The 22,768-nt window shown below is 36.5% G+C and overlaps 2 protein-coding genes across 4 annotated transcripts; one reads left to right on the forward strand and one right to left on the reverse strand.

Annotated features, from left to right (window-relative positions):
• The first annotated feature begins 3,003 nt into the window (after positions 1-3,003).
• On the forward strand, positions 3,004-4,671 carry LOC109182330 (histone chaperone ASF1-like). 3 transcript variants are annotated; one of them, XM_019332475.1, is made up of 3 exons: positions 3,007-3,392; positions 3,782-3,839; positions 4,080-4,671. In XM_019332475.1, the coding sequence occupies exon 3, from the start codon at positions 4,114-4,116 to the stop codon at positions 4,528-4,530; it is 417 nt and encodes a 138-aa protein (XP_019188020.1). In that variant the 5' UTR covers positions 3,007-3,392; positions 3,782-3,839; positions 4,080-4,113; the 3' UTR covers positions 4,531-4,671. The 3 variants fall into 3 exon arrangements, with proteins under 3 accessions (XP_019188022.1, XP_019188020.1, XP_019188021.1); XM_019332476.1 differs by having other exon boundaries at positions 3,007-3,378; XM_019332477.1 differs by lacking the exon at positions 3,782-3,839 and having other exon boundaries at positions 3,004-3,392.
• A 10,482-nt stretch (positions 4,672-15,153) lies between these two features.
• On the reverse strand, positions 15,154-15,930 carry LOC109181118. Its single transcript, XM_019330873.1, has one exon. The coding sequence runs from the start codon at positions 15,928-15,930 to the stop codon at positions 15,154-15,156; it is 777 nt and encodes a 258-aa protein (XP_019186418.1).
• Between the last annotated feature and the right edge of the window lie 6,838 nt (positions 15,931-22,768).

The following is a 22,768-nucleotide window of genomic DNA, read 5'->3' on the forward strand; positions in this document are numbered from 1 at the left end:
GTATATTCAAAATGTACATTGTATTCATGGTCTACACAATTATGTGGATTTAAAATTTGCCAACTAAGTTGACTCGGTAAATGCTAAGTACCTTGTGGTCTTATGGTAACACTGTTACCATTTCAAATGGAATGTCACATGTTTGAGTCTCATCCTAATCAAAGATGTTGGTATAAATAATTATGTTGAACATATGTATTAATTCTTTCAAAAGGCTGAACCCCAACCCTAAGGTTAGAATGTTAGATTGTACTCAAAAAAAAAAAAAAAAAAGTTGACTCGGTAAATGGGTTAACTTGGATCGCGGTTGATATTAGCAAGGCCCAGCCCACATTGAACAGGCCAAATCGAGAGCAAAAGCCCATTATTGGATTTGAGTTTCTAACGTTCAAGTGTTGAAGCTTTGGAAGTCATGAGCAGAGTGGATTAGCCAGCTCACAGAGTGGGGCCCAAAATGGACTGCTGACCAAAGCAAAAAGGGTGTTTTAGTAATTTGAGGGGAGCGTCGTCGACAGACTGGGAAAAATCGAAACGGAAGTAACGAATTCCAATTAGATTCTCGGGATTCGGATACGTGACGAATATTACAGCTACTAATCATAATTAAAGCATCTTCTAGACTTCTACAAGTCTTCGCCTCCTAAAAAGACCACACTGCCCTTCAAACCACCTTGAACGCTTCAAAACAATGAATACTGTCAACATGCTCAGATGGTTACAGAAGTAAAGTTTGAGAACAATGATTCGTGATTGAGTTTCACTAGTGATAGTGTAAAAGCAACTTCTTAAAGTGAAGGGCCACGTTAAAGTTGGAGATTCAACTTTTTGAGAACAATATGTGCAAACTATACTGTAGTAATAGCCGAAAAAAGTAGGATTAAAAGTAGTAGCCGAGTAAATAAAACATAATTTTGGTCAAGCTCATCGTATATGGTATTTTTAATGAACTAAATTGATCATGAATTTAATATGTATTAACACATTTTTGATTAAGTTTGTCGCACATAATATTTTTAATCAAACCAAATCGTGCATAAAATACTCAAATTTTTAATGAGTTAATACCCAAAATCGTCCTCGAGTATAGTGGTTTTTCTCAATTTCGTCCTAAACGACTTTGGTGACTTAATATCGTCCCAGACTTTTGTGTTTCGCTCAATTTAGTCCCAGACTTTTGTGTTTTTGCTCAATTTAGTCCTTCATTAGTTATTCTGTCCATTTGGTGTTAAATAAATAGACAATTCAGTAATTTTAATATTGGCATCTCTTTACTCAAAGACATGTGAACTGCGAAATCTTTTTTTTTTTTACGAATTACTCCTAAAACTGCGAATATAAAATTTGATTTGCAGGTCCGGGAGTAATTCTAGGTGTAATTCGTACAAGAAAGAGGAATTTCGCACTTCACAAGTTGAAAGTAAAGAGAGATCAATATTGACATTACTGAATTGTCCCTTTATTTAACACCAATTTGACGGAATAACAAATGGAGGACTAAATTGAGTGAAACACAAAAGTCTGGGACGATATTAGGTCATCAAAGTCGTTTAGGACGAAATTGAGAAATACCACTATAGTCGAGGACGATTTTGGGTATTAACTCAATTTTTAATATTCGTAACAAAAATTAAACTTTTACTTTATTGCTATAAATAAATTTTAAGTGAGACCTTTTATTCGCTAAATGAATACCTATTTTTGGTTTTCTGGGCTATGGAGAACGGCCAAAGTGAAAAGGGACCACATGGAGATTGCGCACTCTATGGCACACGAAATTTAACGCGTTTCATGACTGGCAAATGGAAATTTCCCAACGTGAATCCAGTAAAACAACACTATAAAAACTACCCACAGTTTATTATTTTCATTTTTTTTAAAGCAAACATTTTTAAAATATGAAGACTACCCAAAATTCCTGTGGTCAGTGGTCCAAGGGGGTATTGGCGTATTGCAAACCTTGTTTGGACCGTTGTGATATATATATATATATATATATATATATATATATATATATATATATATATATATATATATATATGTATGTGTGTGTGATTATATGAGAACACTTGCTTAGGTGAGAACGTGATAACAAATCGTGTGCAACTATCTAATATTTTTTAATGGTCTAGATTAGATTAAGTGTGTGCAACGCAAAATTAAATGTGTGCAAACGCGATTAAGTGTGTTTGTACACATTTAATTCGCGTTCACACACACTTAATCTAATCTAAATCATTAAAAAATATTAGATAGATGCACACGATTTGTTCTCACTTAAGCAAGTGTTCTCACTGAAACCCTACTTTGTAATTACTAGGCTAAGTGCCTTGACAAATCTTATAAATGTGTAACGTATGATAAAAAAAAAAATTCTTAAAAGCACTATGTAAGTGAAAAGAAAGTGGTCACATGTAATCTTATCCCCTTTATTATTATTCTTTTTTCACTTAAAAAATTGGTGAATAGATCATCTTAGTTTGTCTTAATTGTTTCAACAACTTCTAAATTTAATACTAGGATTTGGCCATGCATGTGTCATGTGTCTATAAAAGTAATAAAGTTACCACATATTAAAAACCAATTCAATCCCAACATTACACCAACTCCATGGGGATTGGGGTGTGTCTACATTGTAAATCAAATCATCATTGGACATAGGCTGCAATGTATATCATCTTATACAAGTAATAATTTATGAAATATTTTTTTTAACATTATTTAAATCTCTAAAAGAATTGGTTAAGTGTGTGGAGTATGATTTTCGTATTAGAAGATTATTACATTCTCAGTTAAGTTCGTTGCACATAATCTTTCTAAGGCAGGAATGCGTGGTTGGAAGGTTTTTTTTTTTTTTTTTTTTTTTTTTTGAAAGGGGTTGGAAGGTTATTTGAAAAAATTGTATTTTTTTTTTTAATTATTTGTATATCCATATTTTATTGTCCCTTATCTTGCCCTAAATTTGCAAACAACCCAACCAATGAAATAAATATCTTTTCCCCATTTTTTGTACTACTACTACTAGACTGCTTTTCAGTGTTTTTCCATTTTGTTTATCTTCTCTATACTCTCCTTCCATTCTCGGCAGTATTCTTTGCCCTTCACTCATGGTGTAGAGATTCATCTCCTTAAATCTCTGCTCAAAAGCTGAAATCTTTCGTCACTGGCGCTGATTTTCTGATCTGGGTTTTCTTTATTTCCCCCCTTGGATCAAGTTTTTCCCAACCTTGCACCACCTACAAAAGCATTCCGTTTTGCATCCGTTAACGCATTCAAAGTATTAAACCCCGGAAGTATGAAAATCTGATTTTTGGTATCTTAATTGGATTTGGAGACGTGAGTTTGGGGTTGAAGATGCAAGTATTGGCAGTTTTGAGGGAGGTCTGCTTCAATACGTATGTTTTTTTTTTTTTTTTTTGGTTAATCTTTCTTTCTTTTATCTCTGGTTAATAATCAAAGCTATTGCTTTATCATAGTTTTTATTAGATTCAATCCTTAACTGCTTTGATACCTTAATAGATATGAAATATGAACTCTTTCTGTTTCTCAGTGCTCAAGAGCTAGTATTTCTCATTTGGTTGGAATTCTGGATTTGTTTTTCCTATGCATCTGTTTTCAAAAATAAGATTTTATTGGGTGTTTGTTTAGTTTAATGATTTTGGATGTTGATGTTCTTATATACTGATTTAGGACATGTGACTAAGATTTTGTTTCTTAAGCTGTTTGGATTTTTAGTATTTTGTTTGATTTGCCAATGGTTCTTGTTTCATTGAATGATTTTCAGTATTCATGTTCTGGTGCTTTCATATGGACAAGAGTAACAAGGCAGTTGTTTGTGATAGGTATTATTCTTTTTCCATTTTGTTTGTTTTATGCTTTAGTTTTTCTTGATTCTGGTGATGATGAACTTCTATCAATGATAATAAATCTATCATTTTGACTGTAATTTCTTCCCTAGAATTCTTTAACTTGGCTAACTTATGGCTTAAAGTTATATTTCAAATCTGTATTGTGTTCTGAAATACATTCAGTTGCTGAAGACAAGTAGGTCTTTTGATGCTCTTTGTTTTGTTTGTTTGTAGAAATTTAGCTGAGTAAAGTTTTCGGTTTTGGAGAATGGGGAGAGGAAGAGGAAAGGGAAAGAAACAATCGCTTCGTGAAGATCTTGGAAGTGGTGAGGAAGAGAAGATACCGCCAGTTAGGAGAAGAGGAAGACCGATGAAACCAGTGAAGGATGATGTAGAGGAAGAAGAGGATGAAGTGGAGAAGGTTGTAGAAGATGAAGAGGACGATGACAATACGAAAAGCTCGATATTGAGCAAAGATATTAAGAACCAAGCTTCTGAGAATGGAAAGAAGAGGAAACGGCCTTCACAAGTGAAGGAGAATGGTGATTTAGCGAAAGAGGAAAATGGGCTAGGTAGTAAAACGAGCTCCGATGAGTTGAAACGATCGGTTGGGTTCAGACAGAACGGGAGCCGAAGGAAAAATAAGCCTAGGCGAGCAGCTGAAGTTGGCGTTGAGTGCAGATGATGATCTTTCTGTTGGCTATTGATAGCTCAGTCTATGTTTGTTTATATTTGCTTCTCTATGCTCTTTTGACATATACTTTCAATTTTGGAAACTTCATTTAAAACATTCCGAAACATTTATTTTTGGTGAAATTTTTTTGCCGCAAATATTGTGCTGCTAATATCTCTACCATGTTCCAACCAACTCGTTGAAAGCATTAAACAAGCATCTATCATTGACGAGACATGCTTGATGGAGTTGCAGGTAACGAATAGAATCTCTTTTTCTTACTGAGATATAATGCCACCTTGACTCTATGTAGAATGAAGTTGCTTCCTTTCACGGTTTTTTGAAAATGGGTTCTTGAAATCTGGCTTTATATTCGATTTTCTCCTGAATTTCACGACTGAAATGATTGCAGGGTTCTGCAATAGCCATTTCTGCCTGCCTTCACCTTGAATGCAAGTTGGTGTCTTTGAAAAGTGTTTCTTTTTGTGTATATATTTATCCAGGTGAAAGTCTCTTTAGTCTGTCCACTCCTTGCAGATTTTTCATTAACATATACTAACCAGATTTGGCACATTATGAATCTGGTATATGAGGCACACTCTGAGGAGCAATATCCCATCACACAAGGTACACTACGGCTCGTTTACTTCAATTCTCCTGTTTTTAACTTTCGATTTTCGAGTTGGAGAAGTGTACAAGTAAAGGCATTTTATATTTTCGTCTCCGTTTTCCAATTCTTCTTCAAGAAAGGTTAAGAGTTGGAATAGCTGATGACTGGACAACTGTGTTTGGTCAGTGGAAATTACAGCTTGCCAATTATGGAGAAGTTTTGTGGTGATTAAATCCCCAAGAATGTTTGACAATTAGTACTAAGACAATCTTGCTTAAAAGCAATAGATACTTTGCTGTAGCCCTGCATCTGTTTGAACAAGTTTGGTTTTTTCTGCCTGTACGGGTAGCTCAGTTGATTCCATGATAGTAGATTGTGGGCAAGGACACAAGACCCATAAAAAGGTTGAATCCCCAGCCCCAAGGGCCCGCCCCTCACACTCTGGCCCGACAGAGCATTTGAGTGGATATAAATCAGGTGACTCAATGGTTTAACAGACAGGGTCAACGCCGGTGTGCACAAGGGATTTGCTCACTTTAGGCATAATCTCCACACTACCACCGTCTTCGAACCTTGTTCTCTTCTCCTAAATACTGTCTATTGAACCATTGAACTAAGCCCGTGTGTGCTACCTCTCCATTATCTTGTATGGTTTCCTACATTGATGAGCATAGCCTTGGTCTGGTTTCCACTGGAAATCAGAGGTTCTTTTACCAAAATTTTTAAATTTTTTAATAAATAATATTATTTTTAATATTATTATTAAATATTTTTATATTTTAAATAAAATAATTAAAATGTTTAATTATAAAATTCTTCTCATTTTCTAGAAAATGAACTAAACACATCATGACAGTTTTTTTAGAATGTAACCAAACATTAAAAAATATATATATTTTTAAAAATGACTCATTTTTAAAAATATATATATTTTCAGAAGTCTAGTTTTCAAACATACCTTTCTAAGAGGAACCAATTTCTAAGAACTCCTTTTTCATATTTATTTTTTCTCAATGTGGCATAATTTGCATTCCTTTTTGGGTTCTTTGGGCTTTTGCCAATGAAAATTGTTAGCCCAAAAAACATTTTTCTTTCCCAAATCCAAGCAGTCGAACCTTACTATTACTTACTGCTTGCACCACAAATCTGGAGTCCTAACAAATTAATCCGTCACTAAGAAAATTCCCAAATATCAATTGAATAAAGTTGACATTCGAATCTCTTATTTGGTTGGGGAGTTTGGGTCTGTCAAGTTTAGGAATTATATTATTAAATCAAATTTAATTCTTCGACCGAACAAATGTGAAGAGTCTTTCCATTCCCGACGGGGATTGAAAAAAACTCCCTATTCCCATTCTTCGAATTTTATCTCCATCTTTTTGGGTGGAGAATTCAATTCTTGTGAATGAAATTGTCATCCCTAGTCAAGTTTTACTCAAAGTAAGTGTTGACGTTGTTAAACTTCGTATATAAATACATGAAAATCAAAAAAAAAAAAATTAAAAAATTTTGTGCCGTTACATAAATCTGGACCGCACGACTCTACAACATTTGCTATTAGTGAACACCGAGACCAAACGCTACACAAATCTGGATCACATAACCCTACAACATTTGTTGTTAGTAAACACCCGAAACCTTCTGAGTTCGCCAGAACTTTCAAAAAAATGTGGGTATAATATTAATTATTTGATGCTTAGATTCTAAGAATGAGACAATGCACATTAGTTGTAACAATCATAACAAAAGAAGATTAAAAGTGAAGGATGAAAGAATGGTGGGGGACTGTACTGCAAATTTCTCTTAGCTTTTTCCTGCAACAATGGTAGTTGGTTGTTGATTAAATAAACAAAGAGAAAGGCAACTGTTTCAGATGTTGCTTTTTTCGATTAATTTAATTTAATTTAATTAAAAAGCATGCATGGCTTTTAGGTTGTGTTTGTTTTATGCAAAACGAGGGACAGTTTGGCAGGGGCAAATGAGGAAACATGGGACATTACCTTAAGAAGAATTGTCCTTTTATGCTTAAACAAACATTGATTATACCACTTTGGTCCCTCGCTTTATTCCACTTCCGGTCCTCAGTATCTGGTGGATTCTTGGAGCTTTTTAATCTTTTTTTCATTAAGAAAATGTTAATAACTGTTCTAAAAATATGTTATTATGTTAAATGACATATTAATTTTGTATTTTAAATATTTATCATAATTATTCTACTCTTTTTATGAGTAAAATTTTCCGTGCCTACTATATACAATAGGAATGCAAATGAACTAGATACTTGCGAGCTTCTCTGTAAAAACTTGATTCGATTGTCACAAAATTTTAGTGCAATAGTCTAAACTCTATGAACACTCTAAGCAACTTAACTGGTCAAATTAAACATTTTTAACGGCATTTGTAGATTGTAACATTTTTAACGGCATTTGTAGATTGCTACAATATAGAGTTTGATTTAAATTAAAATGAATAAAATTGGTCCCGAACACTTTTTAAAGTTTGTAAATTATTGAAATATATTTCATGAGTTATCCCGTTCACCAAAATTCAAAAATAAGTGAGAAGTTATGGGATTTTGCATAATTTATTTATCTTTTATTTTTTATTGTGGAAAAAAAAATCTATAAGAATTACTCTTATTATTCATTAGGTGGTTGTTATTATTATTGGTGTAGTAAAGTAGCCACAGAAATTCAATTCCTGTCTCTGATTTGACTCCACCCAGTGACTGAACTGAAAGCCTGGCTTTTTCCATCATTTAGAGAGGCTTTTAATTTGATGATTATGTTTATGTTTGAATCAAAGAGATAAAACAAAACAAATTTAAAATTTGAAAACCAACCCACTTTTATTCCAAGTCTCCCTTTTCATATTTCTTTAGATTTATGGAACCTAGTTGTTTTATTACCTTATTCGACAAATGATCACGAACTAAGAAAAAATAAATCAATTTAAATTATTTATAGTTAATCGATTCAAATCAATCAAATCAAAAATAATTCTCAACTTATAAGAATTGCTATGTTGTGCAACTGTGTGCACCATGCATGGTGCACACGGGTTTAGATTCATAATTTCTATACTGTAGATTCATAATTTCTAAATCGTAGATTATAGTTTAAATACAGTAGATTTATAATTTCTATACTGCAAATTCATAATATCTGTACTGTATATTCATAATTTTTGTACTGTAAATTCATAATTTTTAAATTGTATTTATCAAATTATGAACATATAGTTATATGATTTGTGAATACAGAGTTCAACAATTGGGAATATGAACATATTGCTCTATAATTATGAACATATATTTATAAAATTATGAATCTACAGTATAAAAATTATGAATCTAGACTTGGTTCCACAGCATAATTTGCCCACTATTACTAGATCATCAATTGTCTGATCAATTTCGCCCGTATTGCCCGCCTCTTTCTTTCATCTTTCCGCCTAATTAACTAGCTAGGGAAACACTGTCCTAAAACTGTACGGCTCCACCAAATCTTGGCCGCAGCCCCCGTGCCGGAAACAGTCTGTTAGTTGTAAAGTACTCCAATTATAGTTAAAACTAGGAGGCTCCCCGACACAAATGTCTCCCCGAACAAACGTTGTTCTTCTCTATCTTATCATTCGCCGATACTACAAATGGCCAAACACAACACAGGGAAATTTAGGTCAGGTGGTTGGGTTTCAAGACATGGGTATTGCTTGCTGGACTCAACAACATTAGTCTAATCAAGATCATACTGGGAATGCTAGCAAGCTAGGTTTTCCCATGACAGGCACCAAATAAAGAGGCATCTTCATTTTATTGCAATACGGAGATTTTTGATGGTTTTTGCAGCTTTTAGATCCATGCAGTTTTTGGAACTAGTGTGTAGGATTAAGTTTCTATATATTGAAGTAGCATTGTGTAGGGTTTATCAATTCTCTTACGACACAAAAGAACTTATTTCAATTAAACATGAAAAAGAAAAGGTGGTCTGAATCGTGTACAGCCGGTGTACAATTCAATACCTTGTTATGAGCACCACCGATGTAAAGAAATTAATAATTAAATTTTGTTGCAGCTCATATGGTACGGTGTATGGTCCAATTCCTAATTATGACCACCAATGTTTATAATAAGATATGACAAAAATGGAGAGATTGTCAAAGTTGGAGTGCTACCCTTTATCACAAAGCTAGTGCTGATAAATACCTTGTTCAATTGAACATGAAAAAAAAAAAAGGTGGTCCGAATCGTGTACAGTCGGTGTACAATTCAATACCTGTTTATGAGCACCACCAATGAAAAGAAATTAATAATTAAATTTTGTTGCAGCTTGTATGGTACGGTGAATGGTTTAATTCCTAATTATGACCATTAATATTTATAATAAGATATGACAAAAATTGTGAGATTATCGAAGTTGAAGTGCTACCCTTTATCACAAAACCAGCGTTGATAAATATTTTTTTATTTGGTGTTAAAAAAAATTTAGAATCACTATAAATTTTATGCAATAAATTTGATTAAAAAAATATTGACATTAATTAAACTCGTAATTTTTGTTCATCCTTTCAAGGCGTGGGATGAATAGATGATCTGATGCATCTAGGAGGTGACTTGATGGTGTAACCAGATTGTTAATTGCGATGAAAGAGACGTTTTAATTTATTTAGGCATTTAGTTCATGAAATGTTAGATTCTTGTATTTGGTTTAAAACTAAAATATGTAAATAAGACAACGATAATAAGATAAATTGATTTAAACATCCAAAGCTCAACATTAGTAATAAGATAATGGAATGTGAGATTACCTCAGAAATTGGAGGGTATCTTACATTCTTTTTCAATAGTTAAAAACTTAATGCGAAAGTTATATTTTTGAAAAAATTACATAATCTGAACCAAACATGAAAATTTTATATTACCAAACAAATATAACATTGATTATCTTTTATAACCTGAACCAAACACGAGTCTTGTTAATGGCCACTACAATCTACAGAGTACAGACCCTACATGGGCTATTCATGAAACTGTAGTGCCGATTGACCTGCAGGCTGCAGGATGGACTCCTTGCATTCATTACTTTTCACAACGTAACAAAAATATTAACCGCACCTTTATAATTTCACCAAATACCTCTAAAATAAAATTACTCCATGGTGTTTTCTGATTTTCTTATTTGTTAATTGAACACTTCTATTTTTTGGGTGATGAGGAAAAAATAGTAATTACTACTTGAGGATATGTATTTTTTGGATCATAACTTTGTTGTCACTAATGCATTTGGTATTATGTTACAATTTCTATTAAATTAATGTTGATTTTTAAGATAATTTGATATTTGTCAAGTATCTTGTGGTCTTATAACATCAATGTTACAATTTTAAATGGAAGATTTCAAGTTTGAGTCACATCCCAATTAAGAATGTTACTGACACTATGTATGTGTTAGATTTTACTAATAAAAAAAAAAAGGAAAGATAAGCTACTAATAAGCTATAAGCTCTGTTTAGTAATGTTCACAAAATAAGCTCCTAGCTTAAAATAAGAGTTTATTTTGGAACACTACATAAGGTAACGTTTCAAAATAAGCTCTTAGCTTCCTAACCTTTTTTTCCATCTTTATCCTTATTATTTTAAAGAAATGACATTATTTACCCTTTTCAATTAAAATCTTTTTCTCTTCTCCTTTATCCGCAACTTTCACTGCAAATATTATTATTATTATTATTATTATTATTATTATTATTATTATTATTGTTGTTGTTGTTGTTGTTGTTGTTGTTATTATTATTATTATTATTATTATTATTTTGAGATTTGTAATAATATTGTTACTTCATTATGAGTTGCTAGATCATTATTATGCTGTTTTATTTCAAAATGTTAATTTTTTTTAAAGACAATGTTAAATTTTAATATGTAAACAAACTAATTTAAATTTTATGAAGATGTCATTTTTAGTCTTTTTACATTTATCAGCTTATCAAAAAACTAATTTTACCAAACACTTTCAATCATAACTACTAGCTTAACAGCTCTTCAGTTTTCAGCTCCGAACTTATAATTTTTTAGTTTTTAGCTCATTTTTAGCTTTCAGCTGCTAACTTATAGCTTTTCAGCTAGATTTGCCAAATAGAGCCTAAGTGTAATTCACAATCTACTTGTGTAAAGAAAGTTAAACATAAATAGACAAAGTTCATACCCAATGCTTTGCATACGTCATATCTAAGGTATTCCTTGTAAAAAAAAAAAAAAAAAAGTATTCGTTAAAAAGTTAAAAGAGGTTTAGAAACGAAAAATATTTCCAATTCTTTTTAAAATTTCTACCTGTTCACTTTTTTTTTTTAATATATATTTATTTTAAGTTAGTTTTAAAAGATAAAAGTTAGAATATTGTGTGACCAAAAAAATTACCTTTCACGAAACACGAGTGAATAGTAAAAAATGTTACTATTCACTAGTGTTTTTCAAATTGAAAAATAAACATCATATTGTTAAAGTTATAAATCGAAAAGTTATACAAAAAATAATATATTCAGCGTACTTTATGAAAATTTTATTTAAACTAATTGAAATTTAACTTTAACTTTTTTTTCCAGTCACATATTGGTATCACTAGATTATAAAATGAGCCATTTTATTGAAAAATTATGACAATTTTAACTTTTTTTGAGGAAATGTTAAGACTGTAATAGTTAGAGGGATGATAGTAAATTTAATTACACAATTTCTAGTAAACAATTTTCAGTAGCCTTCTGTAAAGTTGATTTCATAGTTCAATCAATCAATTGTGTAATAAGGATTGGTTTATTTATTTATTGTCTATTTCAATTATTCTTTTGACATGCACTCTTTAATAACACCATGTAACATTCCAATGTCTTTCCCCTTGTGTAATTAGTAGATAGAAATATAAAAGTCGTATGATATAATGGTTTAAACAAACGTTGATATAATTTTTTTTTAAAGCCAATAATAACTAATTGGTTCAAATAAATAGATTGGTTCAAAAATTTAAACAATCCGTCTCAATGATAAGTCTTGAGTAATTTAGTCTTTTCAACCACGTCAGGGCTTCCTTTACCGCTATCGTCTCGGCCATAAACGGGTCATGGATTCCTTCAATATGAGTACTCCTCGCCGCCACAAATCTGCATGTGTAATCTCGTAGTATCGCTCCAACGCCAACACCACTTGGAAAGGTGGCCGCATCTATATTACACTTGATGCTTCCTCCCGGAGGTGGAGTCCAGACCGCATCAGGTGCCGTCGACCCTTCGTGTGTAGCCCGGCCATAGGACTCCTGCCAAGACAGCTGTCGGGTATAAACACTATGCCGCATAGTGAAGATGGACGGCCTAGTACCACGCCATACAATCTCATTACGCGTTGACCAAATTACGTCCACAATGGCTGCCAATATCACGCCGTGTGATGAGTCCACCATATTAAGCATTGCATCCATACAAGTAGGCCATGAGCGACCTTGGAGAAAATCAGGCTGGCCCCAGAGTTCCAAAGCAAACCAGCAACCGCCAAACAAATGTTCCTGTGTTTCATAAGGGAAGCCACAGTACGGGCAACCCCCCCTAACCAAACGTGACGAGATTTCAGTGCTTCCCGTACCGGTAGAATATTCCTGGCGCACCGCCACAACAAGTTTTTAACTTTAGGTGGGATTGGCAAAGACCACAGCTTTTTCCATGCCGTGAAATCAGACGCTCCTATATGATGATGATCTCCTGTCAGTAATCGATAGCCATGCTTGACCGTATACTGTCCCCTCATGTCACCAATCCATCGCCATGAATCCCTGAATGTGCAGCTTACCGGTGTGACCAAAATGCGGTGAACATCGGCTACCTCAAAAATATCATTGATCACCTCCCTATCCCAGTTCCCCTCGGCCGTAAGAAGGCCACTTACCCGTGCCTCGCGAAGCTCATCAATGCAAGGAGTATGTAGATGAGGAGTAACAGTGTCTGCCAACCACCCCCAACCCCATATTTTGGTATCCACACCATCACCTATTCGGCGAGCTACCCCCTGCTTTAACAGCCCTTGGCCTGCGATGATGCTCCTCCATAGGTAACTGGGATTGTTACCCATTTGTGCATCCAAAAAACCACAAGCGGGGAAGTATCGAGCCTTCAGAAGTCGGCCAACTAAAGACTCCGGATAGATAAGAAGGCGCCAACCTTGTTTTGCCAGCAGCGCTATGTTGAATTCATGAATTTTTTTGAAACCCAATCCGCCATGAACTTTGAGCACACATAAACGGGACCAATTCAACCAATGAATACCTTTTCGTTCCGAACCACTTCCACCCCACCAATAACGGTTCAGGCATTTCTCTATTGAGTCACATGTCCGCAGTGGTACTAAATATGTAGACATAGTGAAAATCGGCAATGATTGAGCTATGCTTTTGATTAAAACCTCTTTACCTGCCCTTGAAAGAAGCTTGTGCTGCCACATGCCTATACGCTCACGAATCTTCCCTTCAATGTATTTGAAAATTTCAACCTTGTTACGGCCAAGAACCGAAGGCAAACCAAGGTAACGGCCCAAGTCATTAGCCATTCGCACACCAACAACTCTTGAAATAAGATTCCGGATATCCAGGTGTGTATTAGTACTGAAAATAACACTTGACTTTTCAAAATTGATCATTTGTCCTGAAGCCATGCTGTAGGCCTCTAGACATTCTTTAACCTTTAACGCTTCAGTTTGTGTGGCCCTGAAAAAAAGGAGACTGTCGTCAGCAAAAAAGAGGTGGGTGATCGACGGGGCCCCCCGGGCCACTCGAACACCATGAATATCACCACGAGCCTCGGCTTGTTGTAGCAGAACAGATAAGCCCTCGGCACAAAGAATGAATAGGTACGGGGACAACGGATCGCCTTGCCGAATGCCCCGTGTGGGGCACACCGTGCCAATGGCCTCACCGTTAACCTGAATTGTATAGTTAACAGTTGAGACACATGACATAACAGTTAGTACCCATTCATGTGTGTACCCTAAGGCAACCAACATCCCTTCTAAGAATCCCCACTCCATCCTGTCATAGGCCTTGGCCATGTCAAGTTTGAGGGCAGTCCATCCCATACGGCCACTCGTCTTACGTTTTAAATAGTGACCAATCTCTCCTGCTATGATGATATTGTCCGTGAGTAGCCTGTTAGGTATAAAGGCACTTTGGGATTGCGAGACAATCGATTCCAAAGTCCCTTTAAGCCTATTGGCCAACATTTTAGCACAGACTTTGTATGCAACATTACAAAGGGCTATAGGGCGAAGGTCAGCCACTTTCTCAGGGATCTTTTTCTTTGGGATTAATACAATATTTGAAGTATTAAAACCCGGTGGGAAAGCCCTGGTTGCCAAACAATTGAAGATGAACACAGATAAGTCATGTCCCAGGACCGGCCAAAAATGTTGGTAAAAAGCCGGGGACATGCCATCAGGGCCCGGGGCTTTATCCGGGGCCATAGAAAATAAAGCTGACTTCACTTCTGCCATCGTATATGGCTTTAGAAGGGCTAAATTCATCTCTTCAGTAACCCACTTTTGCACACGGCGAAAGAGGTCCTGATTGCTGCTACCAGAGCAAAAAATATGGTTAAAGTACCTCAAAATCTCTGCGTGCATAGTCGGGCCTTCTCGCCACTGGTTTTCTTGGTCTTTCAGACACTGAAGGGTGTTTCTACGCCGACGGGTCGAAGCCATCTTGTGAAAATATTTGGTGTTGGCGTCCCCCTGTTTTAACCAAAGCTGCTTTGATCGTTGTTGCCAAAATATCTCATCCTGTTTTAATAGAGTCTCCAGTTCTGTGCGGACAGCCAAGAACTCAGCCACTGCCTGCGAGTTTCGATCTTCCTTAAGCTCCTCGAATTTACACCGTAAAATTTTAATACGGTTGCCAAAGAATTTAAAGTGTTCCCCGCCCCATTTCCAAAGTTGTTTTCCACATACCTCAATTCTTTCTTGAAAGGGCAGCCCTCTAGATTGATGCCAAGCCCCCTCAACCACCCTCACAACCTTCTTCCAGAAGCCATGCAGCTTCAAAACGAAACTTACGCATCGCCGTTCGCATGGGTCTCGGTTCCAAGTCCACGAATATAGCACTATGATCTGACCAGAGAGTCTGTAGGTTCTGCACCACCACTTCCTCATGTATGTCCGACCACTCAATTGTAGCCACTGCCCTGTCCAACCGTTCCTCTACCCACGCATCAGTCCCGTGACCACGTTCCCATGTGAAGCGGCCTCCAATCATCCCCAAGTCATTCAAACGGCAATCATTCAACGTATCATTGAAGCCCTCAATGAGAGCTTCAGGGTGCGAATGAGAGCCCCTCTTTTCGGATAAGCCTGCAATATCATTGAAGTCGCCCACCACCAGCCACGGCAGGGGGGACTTGTTTTTGAGATGGCGCAGAAGATCCCACGTAATTTGTCGTTGCGATCTGTCCCAGTTGCCGTAGAAGCCTGTTAATCTCCATCTCGGTCTGCCAGGAATGTCTATCTCCGCGTCAATGTGATTCATCGAATAGCTTAACAAAGATACCGTGGTGGAATCCCTCCAGAAAAGCGCCAAACCACCACCTTGCCCCACACAATCCATACTAAACGCACCCTCAAAACCCAATTGAATCCGCACCTGCTCCACTTTAACATCATCCGCCTTCGTTTCCATTAAGAAAACGAAGCTGGGCCGCTGCTTGGACACAATGCCCAAGAGCTCACGAACTGTCCGGGTGCCGCCCAAACCCCGGCAGTTCCAGCTAATTACACTCATTGGGCCCGGCGAGCCTGGCCTTCCAGACCCGCCAACGGCAGAATTGTTGAGGAATCCAACATTGTTGTGTCGCTAACCTGAGTTACAGAGTCTTCTCTGCGTCGTTTGAGCTCACCCTGGAGCCCGCCATTCTCCTCCATCGCGATAGTCAATTGTGGCGATGGTCCAGCATCAGGCACATTAGATGTCGCAGTAGTTCTGGTCTGGGAGGATAGTAGCCATTTAGCGCCCACCGGTCGTACCGTTCGTCGCGGACCAGCCCGCATCCAAGATCCAAAAGGAAACTCCTCAGGCGCAGTACCTTCTTCATATACCCTTCTGCAAAATTTGTCGGTATGGCCAAGGATCCCACAGCAGAAGCAAAAAGTATTCAATCTCTCATAGCGAAACGATATCCACTGGCTAGACCCGTCTTTGCGCATAATTTTCATCCTTCGCTTCAAAGGATCGGATATCGTCATCCGCACTTTGATTCGGTAATAGCTACGCCAGGAGCCTCCGAAATTCATAGGGTCGATGGCGATAAACGAGCCCACATAGTCTCCGATCTTGGTGAGGAAATCCACAGTGGCGAAGACAGTTGGCAGGCCATGAATCTGAACCCAGAAGGAGACCGCATCTAGCACAACATCTTCCGGTCGGACATCTTTGGGGACGACATCACAGATTAGGAGGCTGTTCTCGAAAGTCCAGGGGCCATCATCAATGACACGCTTGAGGTCCTTCTGATGGGGAAATTGAAAAAGGAAAAGCTCCTCCGTCACGGGAATCACCTGCATCCCCATCACGGGTCTCCAAACAGAGGCTAACGTTTGCTGCATAAATTCGAATTTGATCAGACGATCTGTCAGAAATCGTCCAACGAGGTTATGTTGGATCGTCGCATCAGGGCTGGCTTGGACTTCAGGCGCTTGCAGTCCGCCCGATTCTTCCTCGGCCAGAGTCATGGCCGCGCAACGTTCCTCAATAAGGCCGGTATCCATGATGAATTGTGGATTGCAAAAATACAAAGCTAACAGAAACGCACAGATTCGCAATGAAAACTCCATTTGGGATACAAAGCATATAAAGCCCTAGATTACTAGGGAAACACTCCCTCAGCCTGCGCTAAGAGAGGGGGCCACGTTTAGAAGGAATTGCAGAAACACGATCACCGGAAGCACGATTAAGGATCACGATCGGAAAGAGGGATCGGAAAGTGGCGAGGAGATGCGAAAGTTGCGGAGCCTTTTTTAACCTTTAATCAAAATTGTGTGACCCATTGATTGGGGAAATGGGAGAAAACTCCTATGCAATTTGTGCGTGAAGGTATTGTCGTGACCAACTTGGCTAATGTTGTAACGTAATTTTATTTTAAATTGATTTTTTAAAACTTTTTCTTATCATTTTTTCCTTCTTTTTCCTCTCTCTTCCCTTTTCTCCAACATGTTACAGCAAAATTACCAAAAAAAATTCATTATTAAGGTTGCTCTTATATATATAAATCATGCGAGGTCCTGTGACTCACCAAACCCACAACTATAACAGGCCTCAAAAATTAAAGATCGTCCCACTTTTATTACCGTTGTTATACCATGGATTAGGGTCCACATTGCAAGTTGGACCCTGGTCTTAAATTGTGTATTATCAGTATTAAAATTGTGAACTTTTAGCATATAAATTGTATTTCTGTGTTTTGAGAATTTGTAAATACAATACAGGGTAATCACAATTTGTCAGTTTGAAATAAATTATAAACATTTAGTATGTAAATTGTGTATCTTTAGACTCGAGTACATTACAGCGTGAAAGGTGGACCTGGTCCACATAATAATTTCCCCTTTTATGATCGCAAAATAAGTCGACTCTACGGGTTTATGCCTTTTTACAGCTGCATATAGAAGTGAACTCCCAAAGGGGAATATGGGTATTACCAATCAATTTTTTGTGAAGTAAAAATGAGGCATTAATGGAAAAGCAGAAGCGCTGAGAAAAAATCAGAATCATAATGACTGCAGCTTTTTTCTTCCTCAAAATCTATGGCAAAGATGCTTCAGTGATTTTATTTTATTTATTTATTTTTTTTGTTCTATTTTTCAGATGGGAATAATTTATTTTTTTTTTAAAAATAATTTTCACGTGCTTACACAGCGCTTTTAGCCGTTAAATAGATTACTCCAAATTGCGATTAATAATGAATAATAAATTAAAAAAAAAAAAAAAAAAAGAGAGAGAGAGAGAGAGAGAGAAAGAAATTCCAACAATACTTTAAAAACATAAAAAAGAATGTCAAATTGTGACTCAGTTGTCTCGAAACTCAGAATTCATAGGAGGATGAGGAAATCCTGTTTGGTTGACTAAGCACTTCTCTCTCTCTCTCTCTCTATCTACTTGGAGTTCAAATTTTTCAATGTGAAATTTCATTTAGCCCCCTGAAGTTTTATAAACGTGTAAACTATACCTTTTTTTTAAAAAAAAAAAACACCAAACAACGAAAGCATATTATTGAGATAAAATCAAATTCTTGATACAAGAGGGCAGAACAAAGATTAGTTATTAAGGAGTGTTTCGATTTGCTTAAAGTGTTGGGTGTTGATTGTGAATCATGTTGCTCATATTATTGTTAGAGTTTTTGGTTCTCATACTGGTCGGAAAAAGTGAAATTATATATCTCCGTGATTTAATTTTAATCTATAATTCATTTTTCATTCACATTACTTTATAGGGATAGAAATATAACAATATTACTTATTTTATATTTTTCATCAAATAATAATAAGGGTTAATTTTAATTTTAATCCCTCAACTATATATATATATATATATATATATATATATATATATATATATATATATATATATATTTAATGTTTATTTTTAGTAAAACTTATTAGGGATTTGGGGTAGTCCACTACTCAAATTGCTCTATGTATGATCATTGGCATAAAGCGCAATTAGGGTTGTTGGAATGGTGAATCGCTCTACCTATAGAAGTTTCAATTAGAGGGATAAGAGTTCAGTGGCAAGAATGAGTGTAAGCGAGTCAATGAGCTATTCGGATTCAATTTGACAAATGTTAAATTTTGATGAAGTTATTATCAAGTTGAGTTCGAATGTGCTTCATTTCATTTATAATTGGATGGCATTCTATACTTGGTTAAATTCCCAACCCTAATAACATGACATAGCATTTTGGAGAATGTAAATCATAGTTATTTGGTCACTCAATGGCTCAGTAGACAAGACCAAATGTCGGTGTGCACAAGGGATCTGCCCACTGTTAAGATTTAAACTTTGATTTTTTCTCTAAAAAACTGTTTACTGAATTAGTGAGCTAAGCACGTATGGGCTGATGACATTCTATCTAAATTAGAGAAAATGGGTAGATCCCAAATATTTCACAAACCCTAGGGGGCTGAAAAGAAATTGTCCGAATGATATTATGTTAAATGGGATTATTTATATTAATATATGGACCAACCATGAAAGTGTGGACTTTGAGTGGAATCATTACACTAATAAACTGTTTAACATTTTATGATACTAATTATTTATTAGTATTACAAAAATTTACAACTAGGTAGGCCCAAACATGAATAGGTAAGTACAACAACAATTATTGTTTACTTAATGAATTTTTTAAAGAGTTTAAACACCACACACACTATATATTTTATGTTAATTAATTATATATTTATCAACCAACTTTGTCAAACACTCTAGTTTAGCTTATATCAACTTTCAACTAATATTAAACATAAACTTGATGTTTGTGAGAGGCCACTTTCATAATTAATATTTTTAAAAATTATAAGTCAAGTTAATTTTAGTTTCAATTCATTGACTATTACATTTTATTTTTTGATTTTTCACATACAAGCATCGGATTGACACTTTGGCAATTCGTTATGCGCTTATTATATGTCTATTTGTCTTTTTCCTATTTTGGGTTAGATTATTGATGACGTTTGTTGATTAGGGAAATAGCCTGATCCCTTTTACAATAATTCTAAGAGAATCATTATCAGTTAGGAATAGTAAGGGGATTTTGTAAGAGTGATTAGGAAAGAGAAGATGTGAGGGGAGAGAAAAAAGTAAGAAAAAAAAAGAACAAAGTTGGAATTTTTTTTTTTTAAATGAAGCGTCAGGCGTGCTGACAGCGTGCCTGACGCGCCACACGGGTGCATGCAATGCACGCGCCCGTGTGGCCATTGGCTATGCGCGAACGCGCACAACCTGTGTCTTTTTTTTTTTTTTTTTTTTTCCTGCCATTCTTTCAACCTTTGCATGACAAATAACTCCCCCATTAATTCTTCCCCACCCAAGTGAAAGAATCAAACATTATCTCCGAATTCTTACATTGATGGGGATGCTCTAATAAGTACCAAATTCAACAACTAATTGAAATTAAAAGTGACAAGTTTTCAAAGTATATCAAATTTCATTAATTTTAAAACAAAAAACTACTCCGTAAAAGTTAAAAGTAAAATAACCAAAGTAAACCCAAGAGGGTAGCTCAACAAGTGGCAAATGAGCTCTCTTTATGGGGGAGAATTTTGATATAACTCGGGTTCAATTCTCACAAGTGACGATTTCTTCTGGGCCAGCTACCCATGGATCGTTAAACGGACGGATAGAGACCCGGACTACCTTGTGGTTTCTCTACCCAAAAAACCAACTTATCCCCTTATCCCGGGGATATGATGTTTGGATGAGAACTGATTGTATTATATTTTCTGTATTTAATTGAGATCAGATGATGTGAATATATAGAAGGATAAGAAGTTCTAAACAGACTCATATACATAGAGTCCTAATACTCCCCCTCAAGCACAGTAAATACTAGTAACCTGTAGCTTGTCCCTTAAGGAAGAAAATCTAGGTCCAGGCAGAGCTTTGGTGAAGATATCAGCAAGTTGATCCTTTGTGGAGATGAAGTTGACTTGGATATCGCCCGAAGCTACTTGATCACGAACAAAATGATAATCAATCTCCACATGCTTGGTGCGCGCATGAAAGATTGGATTGACACTCATATATGTAGCTCCTAGATTATCACACCATAATTTTAGAATGGAAATACGCGGAATCTGTATCTCACGCAATAATGACATAATCCATAGAACCTCAGCACAAACATCTGCAAGAGCTTTGTATTCAACCTCAGTGGATGACCTGGCAACAGTTCTCTGTTTCTTGCAAACCCATGATATAAGATTACTCTCCAAGAAAACAGCAAAACCACTCGTGGATTTTCGATCGTCAGGACAACCAGCCCAATCAGAATCAGAGAAAGCATGAATGTCGCTAGATGAGCACCGTCGTATGCGTAAACCATGATCAACTGTTCCCTTAACATACCTGAGTACCCGTTTGAGCTGCTCCCAGTGTGATATGGTGGGGGCATGCATATGCTGGCATAACTGATTAACTGCAAAGGATAGGTCAAGTCGTGTGACAGTGAGATATTGCAGTGCTCCAGCTAGACTCCTGTACTGTGTGGGATCATCATATAGATCTGAATTGAAGGAGACAGTTTTCGAGACAGAGATAGGTGTAGAAAGGGGTTTGCATTCAGACATTCCAGCCCGTTTTAAAATATCATTCATATACCGTTGTTGAGATAAAATAATCCCATTGTCACTCTTAACTGTTTCAATACCCAGAAAAAAATTTGGTTCACCAAGATCTCTGATTTTGAATGTAGCAGACAGTTTGGACAAGAGCTGAGACATAATACCTTGATCACTTCCCATTACAAGAATGTCATCCACGTACACCAATAGATAAACCAAAGCAGAGTCTTTAGAGTAATAGAACAGAGAGACATCTGTCTTGGATGCTTGAAAGCCAACCGATAGTAAGAACGTATGTAGTCGATTAAACCAAGCTCTGGGAGCTTGTTTTAACCCATACAGAGATCTTTTTAACAAACAAATATGATTCGGGAAGTTAGCATCAATATAACCAGGGGGTTGATTCATATAAACTGTTTCAGCCAGATTACCATTCAGAAAAGCATTATGAACATCTAGCTGTTTGATAGACCACCCAGATGATAAAGCTAGAGATAGAAGGAGTCTTACAGTCGTAGGCTTTACCACTGGACTAAAAGTGTCGAAGAAGTCCTGACCTGGAACTTAATTAAAACCTTTCGCAACCAGCCTGGCTTTATGCCTTTCAATAGCACCATCAGCCTTTCTCTTCGTACGAAACACCCATTTACAGCCAATAATATTCATACCTGCAGTGGGTGGAACTAGAGACCATGTGTGGTTATGCAGGAGAGCATTGAATTCTTGGTCCATGGCTTCACGCCACTCAGGATATTTGACAGCTTGAGAGTAACATGTGGGTTCCGTGGGATGCACTTGAGCTGCTAGAGCAAAAAGAGGAGCATCTGCGTTGCTGCGAGTGGCCATAGAGTGAGTACGGACATTGGGCCTGATGGACCGCCCACGTGGACGGCCTCGCCGGCGAGCAACAGGCTCCACAGGATCACCCGACGAGGCAGCCTGTCCAGGAACCACGACTGGTTCGAATGAAGCAGGTAGCGGCGGTTCTGGCAGCTCATCATTGGACACGGCAGGAATAGGTGTGCTGTGACTGAGAACAGATTCCGCCCAAGGTCCAGAAAACGGAGTAGATAGATCCTGCAAAGAAGTTTTAGTAGCAAAGGGGAAAACTTCTTCATCAAATCTGACATGCCTGCATGTGTAAATCTTATTAGTATTTAAGTCCATGCATCTGTACCCCCTAAAGGACTCAGGATAACCTAGGAAGACACATGGAGAAGACCTGTATGACATCTTATGACGATTATATGGTCGAAGATGAGGGTAGCATAAACACCCAAAGA

The sequence above is a fragment of the Ipomoea nil genome, unplaced genomic scaffold (genome assembly GCF_001879475.1).
Source record: "Ipomoea nil cultivar Tokyo-kokei standard unplaced genomic scaffold, Asagao_1.1 scaffold1043, whole genome shotgun sequence".
In the NCBI taxonomy this organism is placed as follows: domain Eukaryota; kingdom Viridiplantae; phylum Streptophyta; class Magnoliopsida; order Solanales; family Convolvulaceae; genus Ipomoea; species Ipomoea nil.